The sequence below is a fragment of the Aquarana catesbeiana genome, linkage group LG04 (assembly GCF_042186555.1).
Source record: "Aquarana catesbeiana isolate 2022-GZ linkage group LG04, ASM4218655v1, whole genome shotgun sequence".
In the NCBI taxonomy this organism is placed as follows: Eukaryota; Metazoa; Chordata; class Amphibia; order Anura; family Ranidae; genus Aquarana; species Aquarana catesbeiana.
The window spans coordinates 468,299,956-468,326,807 of NC_133327.1; the positions used below are offsets into that span (position 1 = coordinate 468,299,956).

The following is a 26,852-nucleotide window of genomic DNA, read 5'->3' on the forward strand; positions in this document are numbered from 1 at the left end:
AATGTCATTAATCTCTCTCTGAGCAACAAAGCCCCGCTTACTGTCTGAAGCTATAGCTGAGAGTTTGTACCTCAGGAGATCGATGTCCACTCCATTAACGACACCCACCCCAGCTCCTATTCCCCCCAATATAGTGCTGAATATATCCCTCCTCTTTCGGTTACTCCTCAGAAATAAGCAACCTGCATGGACCTCATTCTGCGTCTGCCTATCTCTGGGAGCAAGCCACTGATATACTGATTGCACTTGATTCAGTGTATACTCAGCACATATAGGGTAATAGGATTTTACCAACCATTGTGAGACATTGTAGTGCCATGTGGTGAAGGCATACTGTACCCTGGTAGCCAGCATTTGGGACGAGCTCAGATCTATTTGTAGTGGTTCCCCTTTCTCTAACGGAGCATGCCCCTGTGTGTAGTCACTGGCATTACCTGTACAGGGTTTCAACCTCTCAGGTGAGACATCAACCAGGCGTATCTCCCTCATGTCCAGCTCTGGTGTCTCACATGTCCAGTAACCGAGAGCTTCTCTGTAGGACGGATAAGACCGAGATACCACCTCCACAAGGAAATTTTCACCCCATTGACGTGTCATCTGGAGCTCCCTAGTTTGGCCAACAGCCACCTTACTATGCCTAAACGTCAGCCTCCTGGGTCTCTGCGCCCTATTCCTTTGGTCATGCCAATATATGCCACACACAAAAACATATTTCCCTTCTTTCAATTCTTCACCAAAAACCCCATATCCTACGTCCCTTGCTTCCCAAGGTTTGGATAGATTGTAATTCTTCCCTAACCAATAACCCGTTTCATTCATATATAGTTGCATCCACAAACAGCTTGAGGGCTTCCGGTATGATATTTTTCAAGTCTTGTTTATACGCACGTCCTTGAGATGTTGAGTTTTAAATCGTCCAAAAGCAAAAGAAACTTTGTATTGCAATTTGCCATGGTGACCCCATTGGTAAGTCTCTGTTAACTTAGGATTCTCTGATATAATCCTTACCTTTCTCCTTCTTTCACTTCCCACCCTGCATCCCCTTCTGGCCTAACAAGTCCAACATTGATGATACAATTGAAGTGGATGTATGGTTTTCCTCAGGATTTTCCACATCGTCCCCTGAATATTCGTCCGAATCAATTTGAGATGTTACATGGCTCAGATGGATCGCCAACACGATAATTATGATCCTTCCATCCATTCTCCAGAGACCTTGCCAATCTTTGCTCCACCAGGACTCTGGAGAAACAAGAACAAGAGCGGAATCAATTCTTATCAGTAGTACCTTTTACATTGATCGGCATGAACCCACTTCTCTAACTCTCTTTTTCATGCCTTGTTGTCAGTGAGCCGCTTCACCTTGACCACCGGATCACTAAGGGTCATGGTGACTGCGAGGTCCGGTCCAATTTGCATCCCATGAAGACTTGGAAACAAAGTTCTTTACCATAACCCTGTCTCCAATCTTCAAGCTAATGGGAGGCCTCTCAGGCTGCTCCTTCTCTTTAGGTGCCATGTTACTTGCAGCGAACCGCAAATATCCTTGTACCTGTTCCTGTAGCTGGACCAGAAATTTCTCCCTTTCAGCACTCTCTCTCTCAAGGGGGTACTAAGTATTGGGTGTGCTGGATGGCTGAGGTTCATCATTCTCCCCGTCATTATCTGATATGGGGTTAATGATGTAGACCCTTGTACGGCCATCAGAATTGAAGGCAGATGAATCAGCCAGTTCTTTCCTGATTGCAGTACCATCTTTTGAAGCCTTTCCTTCAATGTTCGATTCATTCTCTCAACCATCCCCGCGGACTGTGGATGGTACCTTACATGGAATCTTTGTTCTACTCCCAGCAGCTCAAAAATATTTTTCATGACCCTGCTGGTAAAGTGAGTCCCCCTATCGGATTCCAGGACTTTGGGGAACCCCCATCTTGAAAAGACTTCGGTCCACAAAGCTCTAGCTGTGGGTCCTTTCTCAGGGGTAGAGCCTCCACCCACTTTGAAAAGACATCCACCACTACCAGTAGATATCTGTATCCTCCAGGGGCACTTTGTAACGGACCCACAAAGTCAATCTGTAGGTTTTCCCAGGGCCCATTGGCTACCGGTACCCTTGCTAATACTGGTTTCTGTCCCTTTGGCCTAGGGTTCATTTGTGCACATATCAAACATTCCTGCACTACCTGTGAAATTGTGTTTCCCATTGTCTCCCACCAGTATCTAGTTTGCACAAATTTCAAGGTACCCTGAACACCAATGTGGCCTGTTAACCTCCCTGGCGGTATGATTATTTCGGATTTTAGGTGCTGAAAGCGGTACCATTATTTTGCATGGAAATTTGGCGTTTTATATTGTAGGTCTGTAAATCTTAACAATAACACACTTAAATCTGTCCAAACCAGAGTCTAGTAGATATCCCGGGTATGATAAAGTTTGAAACACAAAAACATAAATTATAATATAATAAATAAAAATAAATAATTTAAAAAAATTAAAAAAAATAGTAATAAAATAAATTTCCCCACAATTCACTATCGCTCAATTCTGCAAGTGTTCTAATTTATTATCGCTGTTTTCTAGCTGGTCTAAAGCCACTTTTGACGTAAAGGGACACTTTTTGGTTGCTATGGACAATCTCCAGTTTCCAGGCAGAAAGAACAGTGTATATCATGTAAAACTGCATGCAGGGCATGGGCCAGAGCACTGGGGACAAAAGGGATGTGAAATCATTTCATACAGTACTGTAATCTGTAAGATTACAGTACTGTATGTGTTATGATTTTGACAGTTTTTTGAATTTGCCGCCAGGCTCCGCCCCCGTGCGTCGCGCCGCTCGCAGGGAACGGAGCCTGGCACAGAGAGGCTTCGGAGGAGGACGGAGCCCTCGGACACTGCGGGGGACATCGCAGGATCCCGGGGACAAGGTAAGTAAAGCCGCCCCAGGATCCTGCAATGCGATCCCGAGTGTGGCTCGGGGTTACCGCTAATGGTACTGAATTTTAACCCCGAGCCACACTCGGGAAAACCGCCAGGGAGGCTACCCTGTGATTTTCAAGGGTTAAATCCTTTTGATGCTGGGAGGGCACTACAAACCTTCGTCCTTCTGAAGTTTTTCTTAACAGTAGGTCGTCTTCTAGTACATAATTTTGGGGAGCATCTGCCACTTTCATTCTAAGCTGCTTTTTGATTGATCTCAAGGCCTCATCCTTATTTTGTTCATCTGCTAAACATGAAGTAGGTGTCCTTAGCACCGGCAGGAGTTCATGTGAACCTGCTTTCACCTCCTGCTCCTCAAAATTATGTTCCTCCCAGGCCTGCCTCCCTTCAGCATCATAGGGTGTCCACTTGACTCCTATCAGGGATGCCTCCTTTGCCAGCTCATCTGCCTTGTTGTTGCCCACAGTAACCTTCTCTCCACCTCTTTGGTGAGCTTTCACCTTAATGATAGCCACTCTCTGAGGCTCCACACTTGCTCTTTCCCATATATCTCTTAGCACCACACTATGTACCAAGTCTTTCCCAGAGGCATCACTGAAGCCCCTAGACTGCCACAACGGCATATACTCAGTCAAAGAGCTTGTTATATAGGCGCTGTCAGAGAATATGCTTATGGGACCTGAACTGAAATGTGTGATGGCCTCTCTTACTGCCTCCAGTTCAGCTCTTTGGGCAGAAAAGCTTCGAGGGCATTTGGTCATGATTTTTTCATTGGTCTGGGGGCACCACAGGGCATACCCTGTGTGAAACGTTCCTCCCTCCCAATATCTTGATCCATCCACCCAGATTTTAAGGTCTTCATTACCTGTTGCTAACCTGAACACCTCCTGTGTTCTGGTCCGATGTACCTCCCCACAGTCATGCTGCTCCCCCTCATATTGCATCAGTTATGGGAGAGTGTAGGTGGCATTGTGGGTCACGGTAAGGTTTCTGGGTGTTAAATCCACTAGCCATCTGGCTACCCTTTGGGAGGATACTCCACTGAGGGTACGTTCCAAAAGCATTTTAATCGGAGAATGGGGTGTCTGCAGAATGATTTTGCCAAATCCCACGACATGCTCTGTGGCAAGAATCGCCCAGTGCACTGCCAAAAGGTTTCTGACACCTTCATTGAATCCCCTCTCTACCGGGCTTACTACCCTGGACCAGTATCCAACAGGTACCCATTTGCCCTGCCTCTCCTGCAGCAACACTGCCGTTACTGCTACTGCAGAGGCATACACTTGTAGTGCAAAGGGCAAATCGGAGTTCGGATTGCTCAAGGCCGGGGCTTGCATCAGACTCGCCTTCAGCGCATGCTCTCCCAACCATTCTAAAGGGTCTGTTTTCTTCTTGTCTCCTTTAAGAAAATCATATAGGGGTTTTGCCTTTTCTGCAAAGCCTTCAATGAAGTCCCTGCAGAAACCGACCATCCCCAGGAATTGTCTCAGCGATTTCCTGATAGTTTCACATTTGTTTGGGTCTGGAGTCCTTCCCCCCTGTGAAACTATCACACCCAAGAAACATACTGAATCCCTCATCAATTGTGCCTTTTTGGGGTTTAATTTCAGACCTGCATTCTTAATTAGTGTCAGGAGTTCCTCCAGCAGAGCATAATGTTGCTCTTTTGTCTCAGTTTGGAGCAAGGTGTCGTCCACATACTGAATGATGCATTCTGGTTTAGAAAATGTCTTCAGAATGTCCACCATACAGATGTGGAAGTATGTGGAGCTGGATTTGAACCCCTGAGCTAATCGACAGAATGCATACTGTTTCCCCTGAAACGTAAAGGCCAGCTTGTATTGGCTTTCCTCATAAAGGTACTAGTTGTCCTCCGAATCCTCTCAGGAGAATTTGTCTCCCCGTAGGATCCTTTTCAAGTTCGATATTCGTTACGCTGACAGCTGCTTCCGTATCCAAAAGTATATTTGTGCGATGGCCCCCTACCACCCCTTGGATACGTGGTTTTGCTTCCTTTGTCCCTCTCCAGATGACATACTAGGGACAATACCGGGGCCTGACGTCCCTTTTGTTTAAAATAAGGATTGGTTGGGGGTGGGATTTGATATTCCTCCTGGTTTTCTTTAAATCCTTTCCCTGCCCTCTGTAACTCCCTCAAAAGAGGATCATATATTGTAGCATCAGGTGCCTCGCTCGGCTCCTTTGCCACCTTATCTGGTCCAGGTCTTTGCTGTTCTTTCTTATGCCACGGCTTCTTCTCACTCGTGCTCCTCCTAGGCAATTTACAGTCCTTCATTAGATGGCCTGTATTGCCACATCTGTAGCACCTGCTCGCAAATCTCACTCTGTCTTTGCTTTTAGCTATCTCCGAAATTCTTTTCCGGGGCCTATTGTCTTGCTCTGTCTCCCGAACCCAGTCCCTTAATGTGTTTATAAAGGTCTGGTATGAGGTGGCATTCCTCAGTGCAATTCTGGTATGGTAATCAATGCATGTGCACTTATAAGCCATAGAACACAGAAAACTACAGTCATCAGGAGACATATCAGGACAATTGTATGTGGCCTTATAAATGGAGAGGTATTCACTGCAAAAGTATTGGATCCATTCCCCTCCTAAATTTTGTATTCTCTAGGGCGTCTGACCCCCTAGTATCCCTTCCTCCCATTATGCACTGCATCTCCCTCATTCTATCTGCCGAGTTTCCCCAATTTGAGTTTAACTCGGGAAATAGACCTCTATGACTCCCAACTGGTGGTTGCAGTTTTTCACACAGTTGCAATGGAAGCCATGCACGGAGGAGTGCGCATGCATCCCTATTATTTAAAATGTTCTGTGCCCTCACCGCTTCCAGCCTGTTTGACAGACTAATGGGCGAAGCGCTAGTGTCAACATTTCCCAAAACTGGCACAGATTTGTGCGATCTTGTATGGAGAGTGTTCTGGATTGGGTGCTACCCTCCCTTCTTATAATTCCTAATCCTTGCCCAGTCCTTTCTGGCGCAGGAGTGAAGAGAGAAGAACTTTGATTTGGGGATTCTTCAGGATTATCAGCCGAATATATTGGCTGTTGTTCGATCAGCATCCTGTCTTCCAGCTCCTGTGTCACAAAGTATGTGTATCCTTGCTAGCACAGCAATGGCTGTGCACTTTCTCCATTGCCTGTGCTTTCAAACATAAAATTGAACGATCTTTTTGGGCTAGCTGATTCTTACACTCTTGTAATTCTCTTTTAAACATTTCTATAGCAGTTTCATTACCGGCCTCCCTTTGCCCTAAAGATGCGATACATTGTTCCCTTAACATACATGTTTCCTCCAATTCATCCAATCTCTGCTCTAACAAACCATTCTCAATCACCAGTTGTTCAATCTCATCCCTCAGTCCATCACATTCACAGACATTTGAATCTGTATTCGCAGCTATAGCTGAAACACCTTTACTCACATCTTCTATCTTGGCTATTAATTCTGTTCTATCTTTATACCACTCCAATTCTTTTTGTTCTGCAATGTCTTTCATCTTCAACAACATGCATATGGCATTGGCAATTCTCTGTTTCTTGCCTTTTTTGGAAGACTTTTTATACTTTATGGCATCATTATGAGTATTACATTGCTTTAATAGATCATTGTATTAGTGTGTTAGCGCATTATTTTGTATAGACTCAAATCTAACACAGCCATACTTGTTAACAAAATCTTCAATGGCTTCCATTGATATGCTAATCTGCACCTAGCTACACTGAAGTTGCTCAACCAGTTGCTTATACAATGCACACTTATACACAGGCAGATACAAAACACACAGGTAAAAGCTGTTTAAAAGCTAACTTTTTACCTGTAGTCCCACGACATAAAAAAACAAAAACAAAAAAAAGACAGACACAAAGCCGTTTAAAAACGAATTTGTTCCTTGCAGTTCTACAGCCTACAAGACACAAGGCACACTCTTAGTCAATGCCTTAATATATTACCACTGATTTCTAAACCCCTTAGATCGCAGGCCACATTGAACTTCTATTGGAACAGAGAGCTATTTCACACTCACATGGGGAAAAATAAAAAATAAACTATTAATAAAATTAAAAAAATAAATAAAAATGAAAATAAAAATGAAAGAAAAAAAAATAATAAAAAAAAATAAATTTAAAAAATAAAAAATAAAAATCTATTTCTCCCACTTTTTCCTCAAAGATGTGTGGTTTATCCTGTCAATCTGCAGGCTACATCAGAACCAGGGATGATCAATCCCTCACTCACCAGCACCGTTGACTGGTTACAGGCCTAAAGCACATTAACGATACAAACGTTTAACATATAAACATATATCAGCCAAAAATCTCACCAGGTTTTCGCGCGTCCGCTAACTGATGAAATATTTCACAGAATCTTCATGACCATCCAAGCATGGTTTCAGAATTCGCGAGCCAGGGCCAATCTTGTCCACACTAAAGACGATTTTCAGTTCTGGGTGTATTTGAGGATTTATGCTTACAGGGACTCAAGACAAAAAATACATTAGGTTTTTGTGGATCCTGTGTAAAAAAAATAAAATTCACTCGCTCTCCGGGGTGCCAAATGATGTAATCGCTGCAATATTATACGATCTAATATGTCCTATATAACTATTGCATACATGTATTAATTTGTCTAATCCCTATAGTTGCTAATCTGTAAGAGTCTGATGAGCACAATATGACAAACACCTCTGGTTAGTGAACAAGTTACATTTATTTCTCAATAGAATAGGAATGTACTAAAACAGCAGAATTAGGAATAAAAAACTAACATAAAGGTATTGCAAGAAATTGCAATGTTACAAAGCTTACAATCAGAACACAATACAAGATATACTTAACACATCCTATTGGCTGGTCTCCGGGTGTTGAAAGAGGAAGCTCTGCTTGCCAACATTCCTTTTCACAAACACACCTTATCCAAACCCCCTCCCATTGCCTGCCCAACTTTGCTTTTGGACGCATCACAGTATCTCTGGGGCGTTTCCTCAACAGGTTATATCACTGACTGTCTTGCCATAACTGGCCTCTGGGGGCAGTGTTTGTCCATGAACTGCCATTACCCAACCGGAGTCACCTTTCACAGATATCTGGGTCCTTGATCTCCTGTATCCCAACTCATTTATCATCCCTCTCAGGTTCTCTTTGAAGTTCGCTTGCAGAGCAGCTAATCAGAAAATTCCCATAGACAGATCGGAGCCAGCATTGTCATGCACAGCTAGAAGCTTAACAAGCTACATTCCAACCTGGGGGGGGGCAGCATCCTGTCCTCCCGGAAGTGTGAAACTCTCATTCTTTCAAAAACCATGTGAGTCTGGCTTCTCTTGGGAGTAAGGAAACATATGTACAAAATCTAGAAATCTGATATTCATGTTGAATTCCAACAGTTTAAAATACAGCAGTTGTACCCATTTGCTAAAGGTGTTGCCAAATCCAAACTTAGTCAGGACCTCTAGAAGGCATGGCCATTCGACCGAGTCAAAGGCCTTGTGGGCATCTAGGGCCAAAACGGCCCAAGAGCCAACCGTGTCATGAACCGCCTGCATATTGGTAAAAAGTCTGCGCAAATTAATGGAGGTTGATCGCCCAGGGATGAATCCGGTCTGATCTGTACCAATAACAGTAGTAATGACTGTATTCAATCATCGGGCAAGCACCCTGGCCAGAATCTTTACATCTGAGTTAATGAGTGAGATCGGTCGATACTATTCACAGAGAAGATGGTTCTTGTGGGGCTTAGGAATGAGGACAATCAGCGCCTCTGACATAGAGGGCGGTAGTTGTCCCGTCTTTTTTTGAAAAATTCTGTTTATTGGTTTTATAAGCCTATCATACAACATTTGGACTAGGGCATCATCCATATTAGGTCAACATGACCTCATACATGTCTAACAAAGACCTATCTAAAACCCCCCACTCTCCCCCTAATTCCCCCCTCCCACCACCCACGAACCACAGCTCGACAAGATATCAGGATCTTTAGTTTCCCATCAACAAACTAAATGATAAGCTTATGTAAGTATTCATATATTCACGGTCTTAGACGCCTCTAAAGGTAAGCATTGAAGTACATGAGACCTCCAGAAGACATATTCGTCTAAATATAGCACCTTCAGTCAGTACACTAACTCCACTATCCCACCGTGGTGCTAGACTTAAACCACGTTTGCCACACTCTATCAAATTTTTTCATACAGCCTCTGGCCTCATAAATAGCTTTGTAGTAAGGTAGCATGGAGTTCACTATGCCCTTCCAGGATGAAATATTCGGTGCCTCTGGCTTTTTCCAGGCCAACAAGATAACCTTTCTTCTGTAAAAGAGGAGCACATTTAACATTGTTCGCATGGCACATGTTGCTACTACATCATCCACTAGACCCAACAGACAAACCCTGACAGTCGTCGGAATCGGTACTGATATTAATTCTGCAATACAAGACGTAATGTGAACCCAAAATCTTTGGATATGGGTGCAGTGCCAAAAAAATGTGGTCAGCATCCACAGGTGAATGAGAACATCTCCAACATTCTGCCGATGCCATAGGGAAGATCTTGCTCAACCTAGCTGGAGTATAATAGCTTCTGTGTAAAAATTTGAACTGGATCAACCTATCCATTGCGGACACCAGATGCTTAAAGGGCTGGGTCCATAATTCGTCCCAAATCCTCCCCTTGCACATCTGGGACCTCCACCTCCCATCTCTCCCTGCATCTGGTGATCGCCAGTGGAGTTACCTTAAAAAATTCTTTGTAAGTTACCGAGAGGGGCTTGGCCAAGTCTCCATCCGCCAATAACGTTTCAAGAGACAAGGGCAGGGACTCCACCCTCATCTCTTTAAACTGCACCTGGAGGGCATGTCGAACCTGCAGAAATCTAAACAGATACGAATTGGGAAGATCATGTTTTGATTGTAATTGGGAAAAGGTCAATAGCTCACCAAAAGATGTTATATCTCTTAACGTCTTGATTCCTTTAACCGCCCAAATCATAGGATCTGGTAGATTGTAGAACTGTGGCAATGTCGGGTTCATCCAAATAGGGGTTGAGGGTGATATCCCTCCGTAGTTAGGGCATGCCAATTTCACCGCTGTCGCCCATGCCTTGATGGTGGCTTTCATCGTCAACGTCAAGTGCAGATCAGACCTGAGACCCCTAAACAAGGCAAATCGAAGACTGTCATATGACCCGAGGTGGGCCGCCTCCAACACCGTGGTCGCATCTCTATCCTCCGCTATCAACCACCTATGAGCGAAGACCATTTGCCCCGCTGTATAATATTTTTGCCAGTCAGGCAGTGCCAAGCCCCCCTGATCCCCAGATTCCTGCAGTACCTTAAGGCCTATTCTTGGAGGCTTGGAAGCCCAGATAAAAGATGAGACGATGCTGTCAAGCTTCCGAAAGTATGATTTCGGAATCCAGATAGGTGCATGTCTCAAAGTATAAAATGACAGGGAGGAATTTCATTTTTAACAAACTAATGCGACCTATGAGGGACAGCGGGAGTTTTATCCATGTTTGAACCTTTTGTTTTAATAATGTTATCAATGGCAGCAAATTAAGGGGCATGTAGTCCTGGACATTCGCTGTAATTTGTACTCCCAGGTACTTGATAGATGTGACCCACTGCAGCGGCAGACTAGGATCTGCCCTTGTCCAGGCCTCTGTATCTATTGGTAAAATGGAGGATTTGCCCTAATTTACTTTCAACCCTGAGAAGGTGGCAAAGTGATCAATGATTCCTAATGCCGCTCTTAAGGAATCCTCAGGGTCCTCAAAGAACAGTAACATATCGTCTGCGTATAACGCCAGGGACTCATCTATTGTTCCCACCCGTATGGATCTTATATCTTTGGAGGACCTAATTGCGACCGCCAGAGGCTCCAGGGCAAGGGCAAACAAAAAAGGGTATAGCGGGCAACTCTGTCGAGTTCCCCTTCCCACTTCAAAGAAGTCCGAGATGGATGGTCCCAGTCGGACGGCCACTTTCGGACGTCTGTATAACATGGCTACCCATTTTCTGAGTCGTGGGCAAAATCCCATAATCTCCAAGACCTTATTTATAAACAGCCAGTCTACAGAGTCAAAGGAGTTTTCAAAATCTATAGAAACCACTACTCTAGTGCTGACAGACCTTGACTGAATTTGCAGGTGGGTGAATAGTCTTCTTAAATTTGTGTCAGTCGACTTCCCTGACATAAAACCTGTTTGGTCTATGTTGACAATAGAGGGGAGTACCGTAGCCAGTCTGAGGGCCAAAATCTTGGTCAAGATTTTTAAGTCCGTGTTTAGCAAAGCTATAGGTCGGTATGACGCACATTCCTTTGGGTCCTTCCCTGGTTTTAAAAGAAGAACCATATAGGCCTCCAGCATAGAATCGGGTAAGGTGTCATGTTCATGGCAATATTCTAAGAGTAAATTAATTCTAAGGGCCAATACATCAACATTAGTCTTATAGAAATCGGTAGGGAAGCCGTCCGGTCCAGGGGCTTTATTCTGGGGGAATGAAAATATCGCCTTTTCAATTTCTTTGGTCGTAATTTTAGCTTCTAGATTATTCATGTTGTCGTCTGAAAGTCTTGCTATGGGTAGGTCATCTAAAAGGGAGTCTAAATCTGCAGGGTCATAAGAAGGGATTGGGGAGTAGAGAGATGAATAAAACCTGACAAACTCTTGCATAATACGCCTGGGTTCACTAATCAATTCTCCCCTCTGATCTCTAATAATTGGAATGCTAGTAAGCGGATGATAATCAGCAACTAGCATAGACAGGAGTTTCCCGTTCTTGTCTCCCTCCGCAAAAACTGTCTGAGCCCTTTTTACCATGTCTGTGCAAGCTTGACCTGTAAAATGTATGGATAAAGAACGTCATGCCTCCAGCAAGGCATCATACGAGGTCCCCGTAGGGGTCTCTGCATGAGCCCTCACACTCTCCCGTTCCCTGTGCTGTAAAAGCTCAGTCTCTTCCCTATCCTGTTTCCGTGCCATTTTGATTGCTGAGATGCATTCCTCCCGGGTCACTGCCTTAAAGGCATCCCATACCATTGGAGGGGTCCCCTGTATCTGGATTGGAAGACCAATACAACTGTATGGCCTCTGCCAGCCGGACAGAAACTTGCCCATTTTGCAACTATCCGGGTGAGAGTCGCCAACTCCCCCCCCCCCCCCCCCCCCCCGCTCCCGACACAAAATCAGAGTAACCGCAAGGGGGTTATGGTCAGTCAGACCTCCAGCCAGATATGTTACATCTTTTACAAAGGGCAGCAATAGATTATTTCCGAAAGCTAAATCAATCCTGGCAGAGGACCTGTGGGCCGTCGACACATGCGAGAAGCAACTATCAGTTGGATGCTTCCAGCGCCACAGCTTCGTAAGATCCGCCACCGACTTCCAGCCATTCAGATCAGTGGGGCTCCCCCTAGCTGGGTTGGAAGTGTCCAACACTGCATCAAGAACAGCATTGAAATCCCCCAGCAGAACCATAGGGAGGTGAGCATATGGTGCTATTTTAGCCAAAAGATCATATAATATCTTGGTCTGAAAGGGGGGGGGGAGGCACATAAATATTTACCACCATAATAGTTTTATGACATATATCCATAACTACCGCCACATATCTGCCTCCTGGATCAGAGAACACCTGTTGAATTGTGCAGGGTACAGTTCTACTAATTAGGATAGAGACACCTCTAGCAAAGGTGGAATATGTTGAATGTATGGCCTTTTGGATCCACGGTTTGCGCAGAGAAAGTATTCTACTGCCATCTAAGTGTGTCTCTTGTAGGAGTATTATATGTGGGCGGGTTTGTTTAAGATATTGAAATATTGAGGCCCTCTTAAGTTTGTGGTTAAGGCCTCGAACATGCCAAGACACAATCCTAATATCATCCGCCATTGCAATTTGTACTGTCATACATAAATCAGAGTACCATCTGTAAAAGGGAGTTAACCCCAGATATAATGCATACTATATCTACTGGGAAAACAAATTTAGTGCATATACCCCCAGGTCGAGCTTTGGCTCTAGAACATCCCACCCTTGCTTTTATACCAGAAAAAAACAAACCCAGTCCGGCATATAGCTTTATCCCAAAACAAGAAAACAAAAAATTTGAGGTGCGTTCCCGCCGCAACAATCGAAAGTTCAGCAGTTCCTTTAGTAGTTCATTGTCACCTCCACCTGCACCAGTATGAATTAGTGGAGCTACATATGATACTGAAAAGCGCTGCATATTTAGGTACCTCAGGGGAGGTGTTAACAGAAAAAGCAAATATGAACAAACAAAACCATGCACTTGTAATACAGGAGGAAGGGGCCATCTCCTCATAAATTCAAGAATCTACATAGCTAGAACTGGGTACGTGGAAGTCACCAATCATGCAAAATATTCACAGGGATAATACCTGAACATAGGCGTTAACCACATCTCCATACAACTCCACGGCCCTTTCATCTCCCGCAAAGGACAGTGTAAATCGTGAGGAGATAGTAGCCCTTCAGGCCGATTACCTTTCAGGGTTTTAGATTAACCGTCTCCCCAACACATGCTTAACAGAAAAACTGACAGGGTGAAAATCCTAGAACTCCATGGGCATGGTCAGGGTAGAAGAAACCATATCAGAAAAAGAAAAACAAAATATACCAACTTCAAGTGCAGGTCTGTATGTTGGGCGCAGGGCCTCAGAATTCTTTATCCATCCAGTCACAGGCTTCTTCTGGGTGCTCAAAAATTTTTACCGTCCCTTTATACTGAACCCTGAGCTTGCTAGGGTACAGCATGCTATATTTGACCTCCTTCTCCCTTAGTCGTCTTCTGACCTCATTGAATGGTCATCGTTTCTGTTGCGTAGCTGCCAAGTCTGGAAATAACATTACCCGCGTATTTTCGTGTTGCAGCTCCTGCTGTTTTCTGGCCTGGGTCAGGATCATGTCACGATCGCGGAAATTCAGGAATCTAACCAGGAACGGCCGAGGAAAGGCACCTGGAGGTCTGCTTCCAGTAGGGACCCTGTGAGCTCGTTCCACAAAGTAGGTAGGAGGCATATCTTGTATGGAGAGCAACTGTTTGAAGAGGTTTTCAGCAAATTGAGCAGGCTTGTCTCCTTCAGCCCCCTCCGGGAGCCCTACTACCCGGATTTTGTTCCTGATCTGGCGGTCTTCTGCATCTATGGTTTTGTGTTGCAGAGCCCTAACCTGATCTCTCAGTTCAGCTAGCTGGGTACCATGATCATGAGATGTGTCTTCTATGTCAGAGGCCCGCATCTCCACCGTAGTCAGGCGGCCCCGGATCTTATCCAAGTCGTGCCTTATTAGGTTGCACTCAGATGAGAGGTGGTCTATGCGTCCCATGAGCTCTGCTTTGCTAGCGCTGATTGCCTCCAAGATCGGCCAGGTTATTGCCTCGGTGTCCACTGCAGGAGTTCGTTCAGGCGCCTGATCAATCCCTTCTGCTTCCTTAGCCTGTGCCATCTTGGCAGCTGCTGTTTTGGGACTTTGTTCCTTTGGTGAGGAAGATAAGATGGTGGGGGCGGGGCCAGGGCCAGGAACCTTATCCTTAATGGAGCAGGTCTGTCTCTGGTCCGCGGGCAGCTTAGCGAGCTTCTTTGAGGCTGATGAAGGCATCGCTGTGTTCAGTACACTCTCCCCTGTCTGGTGGTACAATTTTAAACCGGTACAAAACACTCCAAAATCATGGAGATTGAGCAGGAGTAGTGGAGCTGTGGAGGAAGGTATGCTGCCTCGATCACATCCGGCCGGAAGTCTAGTTGTCCCGTCTTGAGGGCAAAATTATATACCCAAATCAGGTGTGGGATCAGTAATTCCCTCAACAGTATTTACCACTCTATGGGGAATCCATCTAATCCTGGTGTTTTATTTCTGGCGAACGACTGTATGGCCTACCCTATTTCCTCAGTTGTTAAAGGAGCGTCAAGCAATAGGACCTGGTGATCCAGTAATTTTGTAAGTGAGATGTCAGACAGATAGTCATCCAGTTCCACTATAATGTAGTGAGCTCTAGTAGCGTATAATGTGGAGTAAAATGTGACAAATGCTTCCATTATCTCTTTGTTTTATTTCACTACTATGCCTTCTGAGTTCATGATTCTCAGGATATTGCATGGCTCATATTCAGGTCTAGCGAGATAGACCAACAGGCGACTATTTTTGTCACCAAACTCAAAAAGCTGTTGTTCTGATATAGCAATTTTTTCTGAGTGTGTTCCAGGAGTACCAGCTATAGTTCTCTCCTACCCCTGAAACACATGCTAGAAGGGTTTTAGATTAACCATCTCCCCAACACATGCTTAACGGAAAAACTGCCAGGGTGAAAATCCTAGAACTCCATGAGCATGGTCAGGGTAGAAGAAACCATATTAGAAAAAGAAAAACAAAATATACCAACTTCAAGTGCAGGTCTGTATGTTGGGCGCAGGGCCTCAGAATTCTTTATCCATCCAGTCACAGGCTTCTGGGTGCTCAAAAATTTTTACCGTCCCTTTATACTGAACCCTGAGCTTGCTAGGGTACAGCATGCCATATTTGACCTCCTTCTCCCTTAGTCGTCTAGTCCTCCTTCTCCCTTAGCTACTCCCTTAGTAGCTCTAAAACCATCTAGCATGTGTTTCAGGGGTAGGAGATGTAGAATAGGCGGTCTCCGCATCTCTTAAGTCCTAATTCCGCATCCACCAATCTAGATTGAGATGCCTTACAGGCCTGCCTGATAGCTTTAGCCAAGGTGCCACGTGGGGTGGCCTTAAAGGCATCCCATACCACAGGGATGGAGGCACTCTGCCTGTTGGTTATCCAATAGGATTTCATGTCGGCCATACTCTGGTCCACAATAGCCTGGTCTGCTAGCCACAGTGGGCTCAATCGCCACACCCAATAAGAGGGTGTGTCCAGGGTGAGGTCCACCATCAAAGGGGAGTGGTCGGACATTGCCCTGGGGAGATATTCAACTCCAGTTACCATATTAAGCATATCTGACGAAACTAGACATAAATCTATATGTGAGAGTCAGACTGGCACGAGGACACCCTCACATCCGCATGTCTCCATCTCCAGACCTCTACCAGGTCAAATTGGGTCAGGAAGGAGCCTAGGGGTGTGGGGTGTAATTTAGAACAGCGGAACCTATCAATGGAGTTTTAAAGTACTGTATTATAATCACCAGCTATCAGTAAAGGGCCCTCAGCAATTTCCAATATCGTGCCCATCACTTGCTCAAAGAATTGTTTGGTAAAAGGTGGTGGAACGTACAGACTAGTCTCTGTGTAAGGTTTACCAAGGAGTTCAAGCACAAGAATTTACGAAGCAGCTACTACGATCTAGTTTGATGTGTTTGATAGTGATAGGTGCTGATTTGGCTATAAGGATAGATGTACCCCGGGCATACGTGGAGTGAAGGGCATATGCTATTTTAGCTCTTTTAAGGGCCATGAACCTGGAACCTTGTAGATGGGTCTCCTGGAGGAGGATCACATGCGGATTATGTCGTGCCAGGTACTCAAACATTATTGATCATTTTACTTTGGAGTTAAGCCCCCTAACATTCCATGAAATTAGACGTAGTTTAGTTATAAGTAAGCATTAATCATAGTTTTGGAAGCCCAGTTCTCACGGTGCACCAGAGTCAACCAAAGCATGGAGTTCCGTGCACCCTGAGGAGTAGGAGGGAGCATGAACAACTAATACATGTGAGAGTACAGTGTGCCTTCTGCAGATAGTAACTGGATACCAAGATGGCCAACAAGGCCAGTAAGCACATGAACAAAAAGTAGGAGATAAGAACGAAACAAAAAAAGAGAAAAACGAAAAAATCCCCATACATTTAAAACTACCCTAATCCTCCCGGCTCCTACACCTAAGCACATGAGAGCTTTGTTCCCAGAACCAAAACTGCAAAACAGGGGGACCCTGATATAGTCCCGCAACCAACAAACCCTAAGGAGCGGAGAGAAGTCTGTAGCAGTGGGCTGCCATCCGTGTCCGCACAAAACAATATATGATTAGTAACCTGAATTCTAGAGAAAACATTCCAAAAATTAGTAGGAGAATAGTATCAAATAAAAATAGGGAAGCAGTAGGGACAGTCATCCAGGATAAAAGATGTCTATGTGACCTACATCAAAGTGCTGAAAAGTGTCCCCAGCTTCTTGTGGGTAGGAGATAATGGGATGATTGTGAGGGATGTGATGTCCTGTCCTTCACTCTCTCCCGTTAACAGCAACTAAGTGGAGGGTTGCGATCAAGAGGTGTATATAGACGTCATACAGGATAGTTACATTCAGTGAGGACGAGATCTCCGATTCTGGTTCCTGTGATCCGGAGGCCTCAGGGTATCCACCCAGTGTGCCGCATCTTTAGGATCTGTGAAAAAGTAGGCCTTGCCTTGATGAATGACCCGTAGCCGTGCAGGATACAGCATGCTGTAAGGCAATTGTAGATCCCTCAGTCGCCTTTTGATAGCCAGGAAAGTGGCCCTCTGTTTTTGTGTAGCTACTGAGAAATCTGGAAAAAAGGTGATCCCATTACCATTAAAGGCCTTTTTCTTGGGCAGCTTCCCTGTTCCTGAAGTGCAATAATTTAATGAGCATGGCACGTGGTGAGGCCCCAGAGGGCAGGGGGCGCAGGGGGACTCTATGCGCTCGCTAAATGGCAAATAACGGTGAGAAGGTGGGGGTGCCAAAAGTGGATGTCAGCTACCAATCCATGAAAGCCTCAGAAGCGCTGCCTTCTGAACCCTTCGGGAACCCCAGAAAGATTATTATGCCTGAGGCGATCCTCCATGTCTGTCAGCTTGTCAGCAGTATAATCCTGGGCCAGACGCAGCTCCCTGACCGAGCCCTGTAAGGAATGTGTCTCGTCTTCCAATGCCCCTATGCGTTATTCAGCGTTTTTCACCCTGTGCCGGAGGTTGTGCACATCATGTTTTAGGAAGGATAGGAGTCCATTTGTGTGGTGAGAGAAGCAAGGCTGTGCTGTATTTCTGGTTTTGTAGGGCCTGTATTGGCATGTACAGCATTAGGGGAATCAGGATCAGTGTCCTCAGGGGGGGGAGAATAAGAGGGGATCATCAGGGCTACAAGCAGGGATGTGTTGTGACTCGCCCTTCCCAGGGAGCTGCTGCGCTGAGGAGGAAGAGTATGGCTGGCTGTGCTTCCTTGCATGAGGCTGGCCAGCGCCATTTTGCTGCTGCTGACATAGCAGTATCGGCGGTGTGAATCCCAGTGTGTCCTCCATAGCAGGGCCATATTTGACCATCGCCTGGTGTGCTCTGGGGTCCTGGGAGTCTGATGAGGCAGAAGGAACCCCTGGAGATCGGGCGGGTTAACAGGATCAAGCAAGGATGTGTGCAGTGTGGAGCTTAGGCGACTCACGTCCTCACATCCCGGTCGTTGGCCACGCCCTGCTGTTTCTTCAATCCTTTGAGGAAAAACGTCAACCATGTGCGCTTTTCTCCAAAAAAAATTCTCAGGCAGAGAAGAATTATGCTATTGGTGATCAGGAACTTTTTGCGATTAAATTGGTGTTGGAGGAGTGGTGTCATCTCTTGGAGGGTTCACCACATTCCATAACATCTTTCACTGACCATAAGAATCTGCAGTACTTACAGAATGCCAAATGATTGAATCCCAGACAGACCATGTGGAGTCTTTTTTTTTTTTTTCTTTTCCCATTTTAATTTCACCATTACATACAAACCTGGTTCCTGCAATGGTTGGGCTGATGCACTCTAGGCCTTTTAACAATAAGGATAAGGAGCCTACCCCTGAACCGGAGCCGATCAACCCTACCTCATGCATTCTTGCTCATTCTACCACCCTGGAGTCAAAAATTCCTCCTGGCATGTCTGTGCCCAGTCTAAATCTTCCACACAAGCTCCTGCTGGTCTTCTTACGCCCTTGCTCATTCCTGAGGAGCCCTGGTCTCACATAGCCATGGACTTTATCATCGGTCTTCCACCGTCTGAGAATAATGCCCCGTACACATGTTCAGAAATTCCACCAGCAAAAGTCGGATGTGAGCTTTTGGTCAGAAATTCTGACCGTGTGTATGCTCCATCAGACTTTTGTTGGCAGAATTCCAAAGATTGAGAGCAGGTTCTCTTTTTCGGTTGGAAAAAGTTCCTATCCGAAAATGCGTTTGTATGCAATTCGGACGAACAAAAAATCACGCATGCTCGGAAACAATTCGACGCATGCTCTGAAGCATTGAACTTAATTTTCTCGGCTCATCGTAGTGTTGTACGTCACCACGTTGTTGACGGTCGAAAGTTCAGAGAACTTTTTTGTGACGTGTGTATGCAAGGCAATCTTGAGCGGAATTCCGTCTGAAAAACCATCCAAGTTTTTTCTGACGGCATTCCTGATCGTGTGTATGGGGCATTGTACAGTCATTTGGGTGGTAATCGATTGGTTCTCCAAGATGGCTCATTTTGTTCCTCTTCCCGGTCTCCCTTCTGCTCCTGCTTTGGTTCCCATTTTTGTTTGAGAGATCTTCTGCCCTCTATAGGGTTCCTTCCCATATTGTTTCTGACAGGAGTGTTCAGTTCACATCTCGTTTTTGGAGAGCCTTTTGCAAATCCCTCAATATTGTCTTGGATTTTTCCTCTTCGTACCATGCTCAATCCAATGGACAGACTGAGAGGGTTAATCAGGAGTTAGAGGTCTTTCTCCGCAGTTTGTCTCTGCTCATCATGACGATTGGGCCTCTCTACTCTGGTGCGCAGAATTCTCTCACAAAAATCATGTTGACATCAGTTCTCAGAAGACACCCTTTCTCACAGTTAATGGAAGACACTCTCAGCTCCCTCTTCCTATGACCTGTTCTCTGGACATTCCAGCTTTGGCTACGGTTCAACAATCATTCAATTCCATTTGGGGTGATGTTCATGATTTGCCAACCGTCGTAGGCGTAAGCCGCCTTTTCTACAGCCTGGAGACAAATTCTGGCTTTCCACTAGGAACATCAAGCTCCGGGTTTCTTCTCTGAAATTTGCCCCAAGATTCATTGGCCCGTACACTATAATTTCTAAGTTAAATCCGGTTTGTTTTAAACTTCAGATCCCTAAAAGTCTCAAGATGTTAAACTCCTTTCATGTTTCCCTTCTGAAGCTTTTAGTCCTCAATACGTTCTCTCGTCCTCTCCCTACCTGGGTTCTGGTCTCTAAGGATAATCAGGAGTACGAGGTTAGTCAAATTCTGGATTCCCGGCTCTGTAAAGGCATTCTATAGTACCTCGTGCATTGGAAATGTTTGGTCCTGAGGAGAGGTCTGCATCTGATGTCTTTGCACCTTGTCTTTTGAGGAGGTTTCATTTAAGGTTCCCCTCCAAGCCTGGGGGCAAGCGAGGGAGGAGGAGGTCTCGTAAGAGGGGGGTACTGTCATGAATCTGCAGTAATATTTCATGCCCTGTCTGTTTGCTTACCTCTGGTCTTTGTATCAGCTTGGGGACCGCGCTCTCACACCTGCATGTTTAACCTCCTCTCAGTATGGCTCCACCCAAGCCTCTAACAGGAAACACTATTAACACCGTGTACTGCAAGCCAGCTTTGCCCGAGCAATAGTGTGTTTAGGCTCCACTGTGTGTTTCTTGCTATGTGCTCTACGTTTGATTCTCTGTACCTTTGTCTTGTTCTCCTGACTATCCCTGTCTGCTTGTTACCCCGACTTTGGCTTGTTCTGCTGATTATCCCTGTCTGCTTGTTACCCCAACCTTTTGAGTGTTCTCCTGACCATCCCTGTCTGCTTGTTACCCCGACCCTTGGCTTGTCCTTCTGACTATTCCTCGTTGCCCTGCACTGCTGCTTCCTCTCCATCCACCAGAACCTGCTCTAAGCATGAGCTGGGAGAACCTGGGGGCCACGACCTGGAGTCAGCAACAGCAAAGTCCATCCTCGCCATCAGAGGCTCTGGTGAAAACCTGCGGGCTCTTAGACTCCACGCCCTGGGAAATGTTATGCTCTAGCTCCATATTCTATCCGTGTCAGTGCTCAGGTGGAGCTGCTTTCCTGATCCACCCAGAGCTCCATCTGCAGCACTCAGCCAAAGGGTCCACGAGCTTAACGATGCGCTCCTGACCCCAGCGGAGTGCATCTGTCACCTGGCCTCGGGTGACCTGACACCTCTAAAGTCTAACTTTTGAGACAGAGAAAGGGACTGATGAAACCTGTTCTCTAGTCCCCTTTCTGCAGCCTCAGCTTCACAAAATGAATGAAAGAAGAGCTCTGCACAGCCTTCCTGGTAGCAAACAGAAGCATAGTAAACAGTGTTTACTATGGCTCAGTTATGAAATGAGTAAGTAGCTAGTTTCTTCTGATAGAAGAAGAGGCCCGGGATCAGGCTGTAAAGAAGTGCTAGTTTGGCATACTTGGTAATGGGTACATGGAAGAGAGTGAGGAGTCCAAAAACCCTTGACCAGAATCCCACAAAACGGGGGCAGGACCACCAAACATGAATTTTGTCTTCTTGATGACCACAACCACGAAAAACATATGTCACTAAATGAGGGGTTTGAGTTGGTAATGCAGGCTGGGACCCAGTACCAGCAGAGATGGACCTTGTAGCCTCCATTGTGACGGTATTAAAAGGGCACTTCGCCATACTAGACCAGGCTTTACTTCAATCTTCTGGATCAGTGGAAAAAAGGTCATATTCCCACTTGAGCACACAGGGTGGAGGGCACTGCTAGCGTTGAGAGAGGAATATATTATGGAGATGGTGCCAGGAGTTCAGACAGGTGTGTTCGAAGGCTGTTTTCTTATATGGGTAAGTATCATGAGGTCTGAGAGGGGTTATCCAGTGGCGTAATTGGATGTAGCAATAAAATTTAGCGGGAGAAGTTTTGTAGATTTCTTGCATCAAAGATCAAGATGGAAAGGTGCAAGACCTGAGAAAACGTCGAACCTGTGAAAACCTGCAGGCAAATAACCACGAGAATACATATGGTTGCTCCAGCCCTGGCGGAAACAGGATTATTCAGGAGTGGGAGGAGAGGCAGAAACTGGGACATAAGCTTGCCGGAATACTGTACTGAGTCTCAAAGTTTCAAGCTATGCGCCATTATGGGGCTCAAAGAGGGGGGTCGCAGTTTGGGGGGGGGGGCATATAAGGCAGAAACGGGAACTGCCATGCAGTTGGTGATCTCCAAAAACCTAGAGTAGGATGTCAGTGGTAGCATAAAGCAAGGACTTTTTTTTCAACCTGACCAACTATAACTACTCTTATGTCAAAAATAATTTTGCAGCTTCGGTCTGACACAGATCGCAGAGGGCTTAACATTCATAGCTAGAACAATTTCTTGTACTGTGTGTGCTGGAAGTGATAGGTTGGTTCCCACAGAGCCCTGATCTTATCATTATCAAGTCTGTCTGGGATTACATGAAGAGACAAAAGGATTTGAGGCAGCCTACATCCACAGAAGATCTGTGGTTAGTAATTCAAGATGTTTGGAACAACCTACTTGCCGAGTTTGTTCAAAATTTGTGTGCAAGTATACCTAGGATTGAAGAATTGATGCTGTTTTGAAGGCAAAGGATGGTCACAACAAATATTGATTTATCTTCAGTTAATTTACTTTTTTAATTTGTTAATTGATTAAAATAAACGATTAACACTTGTATTTCAGAAAGCATTCTTAATTGTCAGCATTTTTTCACACCTGACTAAAACTGTACTGTATATATTTCTCTAGAAAGAGATTTTTTGTTTTCTTAATGGATCACAGGAAAGGGTAGAGGTTTTTCTGAGGTGGGAGTATTTTTTTTAGGCATAATGTAAAGATTTTCAGGTATTGTGTACTAGGTTTCTAAGAAAAGGGGATAATGTGATTGCATCAGTGCTAAATGTATAAATTTAATGAGCTTTATAATGGATATATTTTGTAATTATTACACATGACATATCTATAAATGAAGGGGCACATGTGGTAAAGTGTTGTTTTAATTGTAAGATTATAATTATGTATTTGATTGCATATTCTTTTTAAGTATTGTTGCTTGATAAAGTTATGTTTTTTTTAGGACTTTGGCTAGGAATAGAGTGGGACAATCCTTTGAGAGGAAAACATAATGGCTCCCATGAAGGAAGAAGATATTTTACATGCAGGTAATATCTAAGAGACTTGTGATTATGCACAGAAAACTGAAAGTTTAAGAGTTTGTTAACCTAATAAAAAATAAAATAATGGATTCTGCTCCTTTAAAGCATTTTATATAGCACAGTGCTTGTGCTTTGTAATTTGGACCCTTGTAACACCTAAAAAACCTGGCTGATCCTGCCAGTTTCTCCCCTCCCTCCTGTAAACTGACCACAATAATCATGGCTGCTGAGCCCTGACACTGTGGTCAGTTTACATGTCTCCGTCATTCGCAGCCTGCTCTTCTGTGTCTGCCTCCACCCACCCTCCCTGCATGTCACCTATTGACAGTGACACTCCATCCCCCTCCTGTTGCAGGAATAACATATATATCTGTATACTATCCGTTCTGTCTCCTAATGCAGCGCCCTCTGTTTTATAAAAAAAAATACCTCCATCTCACAGCGGCTCACGGCGATCACGTGACCTGCCGTGTCTCCTCTCTCCTTGCATTCCGCTGACGTCAGAGGGGAAATCGCACACCCACCTCCGGCTGCTTCTGTCAGACGGGCAGAGAGGAGACACAGACGGTTACATGAGCGCTGGGAGCCGCTGTGAGATACGGTGAAGGAGGTATTTTTTTAATGAAACACAGAGACTGGGAGCCACTGTATTAGAAACAGAACGGATTATGAATATTTTTTAAAGTGGGTTAATAACCACTTTAATATATATATGACCATTTCCCATCTTGACACTGTTTACTAGATTAAAGTGGTTCTAAAGACTGAAGGTTTTTGAAGCCATGGAAATTTTTTCCAATTTTTCCCCTGTTCTTTTTCTTATTCTTAGAACCCCACTTCCGTCCCGTCGCTCTCTGGTGCCCGGAGTCGTCGGAGGCGATCGGATGCTTCTCCTTCCTGGGTATGGAGACGAGTGAGGGGAAGATGGCCCCCACCCGTCTCCATACCATTGCAGGGTAGAAGCGACGTCAAAACATCACTTCCGCCCATAGATCTTAAAGGGCCATGGTTTTTTTTTTTTTTTTTTTTTTTTTTTTTTTTCAAATGACAATGTTTTCATTTTTTATTGTATTGTAAATATGAGATCTGAGGTCTTTTTGACCCCAGATCTCATATTTAAGAGGTCCTGTCGTGCTTTTTTTCTATTACAGGGGATGTTTATATTCCTTGTAATAGGAATAAAAATGCCACAATTTTTTTTTAAAGAACAGTGTAAAAATAAAAGATAAGATAAATAAGAAAAAATGTTTTTTTTTTTAAACTCGCCCTGTCCTGCCGAGCGTTTGCGTGCAGAAGCGAACGCATACGTGAGTAGCGCCCCGCATATTTCAAACCACACACGTGACGTATCGCAGCAATCGGTAGAGAGAGAGCAATAACTCTAGTCCTAGACCTCCTCTGTAACTCAAAACATGAAACCTGTAGAATTTTTTTAAACGTCGCCTATGGAGATTTTTAAGGGTCAAAGTTTGTCGCCATTCCATGAGCGGGCGCAATTTTGAAGCGTGAAATGTTGGGTATCAATTTACTCAGAGTAACATTATCTTTCATAATATGAAAAAATTGGGCTAACTTTACTGTTGTCATATTTTTTAATTCAAAAAAGTGTATTTTTTTCCAAAAAAAGTGCGCTTGTAAGACCGCTGCGCACATGGTGTGACAAAGTATTGCAATGACCGCCATTTTATTCTCTAGGGTGTTAAAAACAAATGAGGTATAATGTTTGGGGGTTCTAAGTAATTTTCTAGCCAAAAAAAATGTTTTTAACTTATAAACAACAAATCTCCCTTTCCCTCATAATAATGTAAAGGCTTCCTGCCAATATGCATTTTCAGTTATAGACAATGCTGATCCATAAGCATATATTGCTCTATGAAGAGCTTGTTCAATGGCGGGAAAAGCTACTTGCACTTCCATTTTGGTCCTCATCATTTCATTCCATAAAGTATTTTTTGCATGCAAGGATGTGTTTGGTTATCCTTGTAGCTTTTGGAAAAAAAATATTTCTTCTTACAATATTTGCAAATTGCAGTTTTGCTCTCAGCAGAAATTGTACTGTTGAAATGTTTCAAAGTCTAGATGTTGGTTTCACCATTTTACTAAAAGGAGGAAAAGTAAAACAAATTTATGGGATGTACTAAACTGCATATTGGGATGATGGGATGATTGGATTATTGGCTTCAATACTGTGAACTCTCACTAGCTGTCAGTGTACTATATTCACATATATATGGTAATGACTCTGTTGTTTCTCAAAACATGTTATTCTTTCCTGCAGTGCTTGATACAATGTTGCAAGAAGCAGTTGCTAATGTTTAACTCTTCACTTGCTGATATATATGCAGCTGTACAACAGGATACAGAAGAAATGTAAAAATTACATTTGACCTGTTTTTGATGGGAATATGGGTAGAATTATTATTTCACATGGAGATTATTGGAGGAATATCATGTTAACACCCGACAATGAACATGTTTAACCCATTACTAATAATAATATGCATATACTTTTTCTACATGGAGATTATGGGTGGAATATTGTAGTTAGACATACATAGGAATATATTAAACCTATTTCTGATATAAGTATGTATATAATTATTTTTCTACATGGTGATTATTGGTGGAATATTGTTTTGTAAATATACATAGCAACATATTAAACCCATTTATGATATGAATATGCATGTAATTATTTTTCTACGTAGAGATTATTGGTGGAATATTGTTTATAAATATACATAGCAACATATTCAACCCATTTATGATGAGAATATGCATATAATTATATTTCTACATGGGGATTATTGGTGGAATATTGTTTATAAATATACATAGCAACATATTAAACCTATTTCTGATATGAAAATGCATATAATTATTTTTATACATGGGGATTATTGGTGGAATATTGTTTATAAATATACATAGCAACATTTTTAACCCATTTATGATGAGAATTTGCATATAATTATATTTCTACATGGGGATTATGGGTGGAATATTGTTTATAAATATACATAGCAACATATTTAACCCATTTATGATATGAATATGCATGTAATGTTTTTGATGGGAATATGGGTAGAATTATTATTTCACATGGGGATTATTGGAGGAATATCATGTTAACACCCGACAATGAACATATTTAACCCATTACTAATAATAATAATATGCATATACTTTTTCTACATGGAGATCATGGGTGGAATATTGTAGTTAGACATTCATAGGAATATATTAAACCTATTTCTGATATAAGTATGTATATAATTATATTTCTACATGGGGATTATTGGTGGAATATTGTTTATAACTATACATAGCAACATATTAAACCTATTTCTGATATGAAAATGCATATAATTATTTTTCTACATGGGGATTATTGGTGGAATATTGTTTACAAATATACATAGCAACATATTAAACCTATTTCTGATATGAAAATGCATATAATTATTTTTCTACATGGGAATTATTGGTGGAATATTGTTTATACATATACATAGCAACATATTTAACCCATTTCTGATGAGAATATGCATATAATTATATTTCTACATGGGAATTATTGGTGGAATATTGTTTATAAATATAAATAGCAACATATTTAACCCATTTCTGATAAGAATATGCATATAATTATTTTTCTACATGGGGATTATTGGTGAAATATCTTAGCTAAACATTCTATGTAATACATTTGACCTGTTTCTCATAGGAATATTGGTAAAGTTATTGTTTTTTAGGTTGATTATGACTGGAATATCATTTACAATAACATTTAACATA

At 43.5% G+C, this 26,852-nt stretch overlaps 1 protein-coding gene across 6 annotated transcripts in view; it reads left to right on the forward strand.

Annotated features, from left to right (window-relative positions):
• The window catches only part of TBCE (tubulin folding cofactor E), a 689,063-nt gene that overhangs the window by 83,971 nt on the left and 578,240 nt on the right, over window positions 1-26,852 (forward strand). For all 6 annotated transcript variants that reach the window (XR_012243941.1, XM_073627582.1, XM_073627581.1 and 3 more), the window contains exon 3: window positions 22,976-23,060. Coding sequence is in view for 5 of the 6 variants with exons in the window: in XM_073627582.1 (XP_073483683.1) it covers window positions 22,976-23,060 (85 nt within the window). In the remaining variant the exon portion in view is untranslated. The remainder of the gene's footprint in view (window positions 1-22,975; window positions 23,061-26,852) is intronic.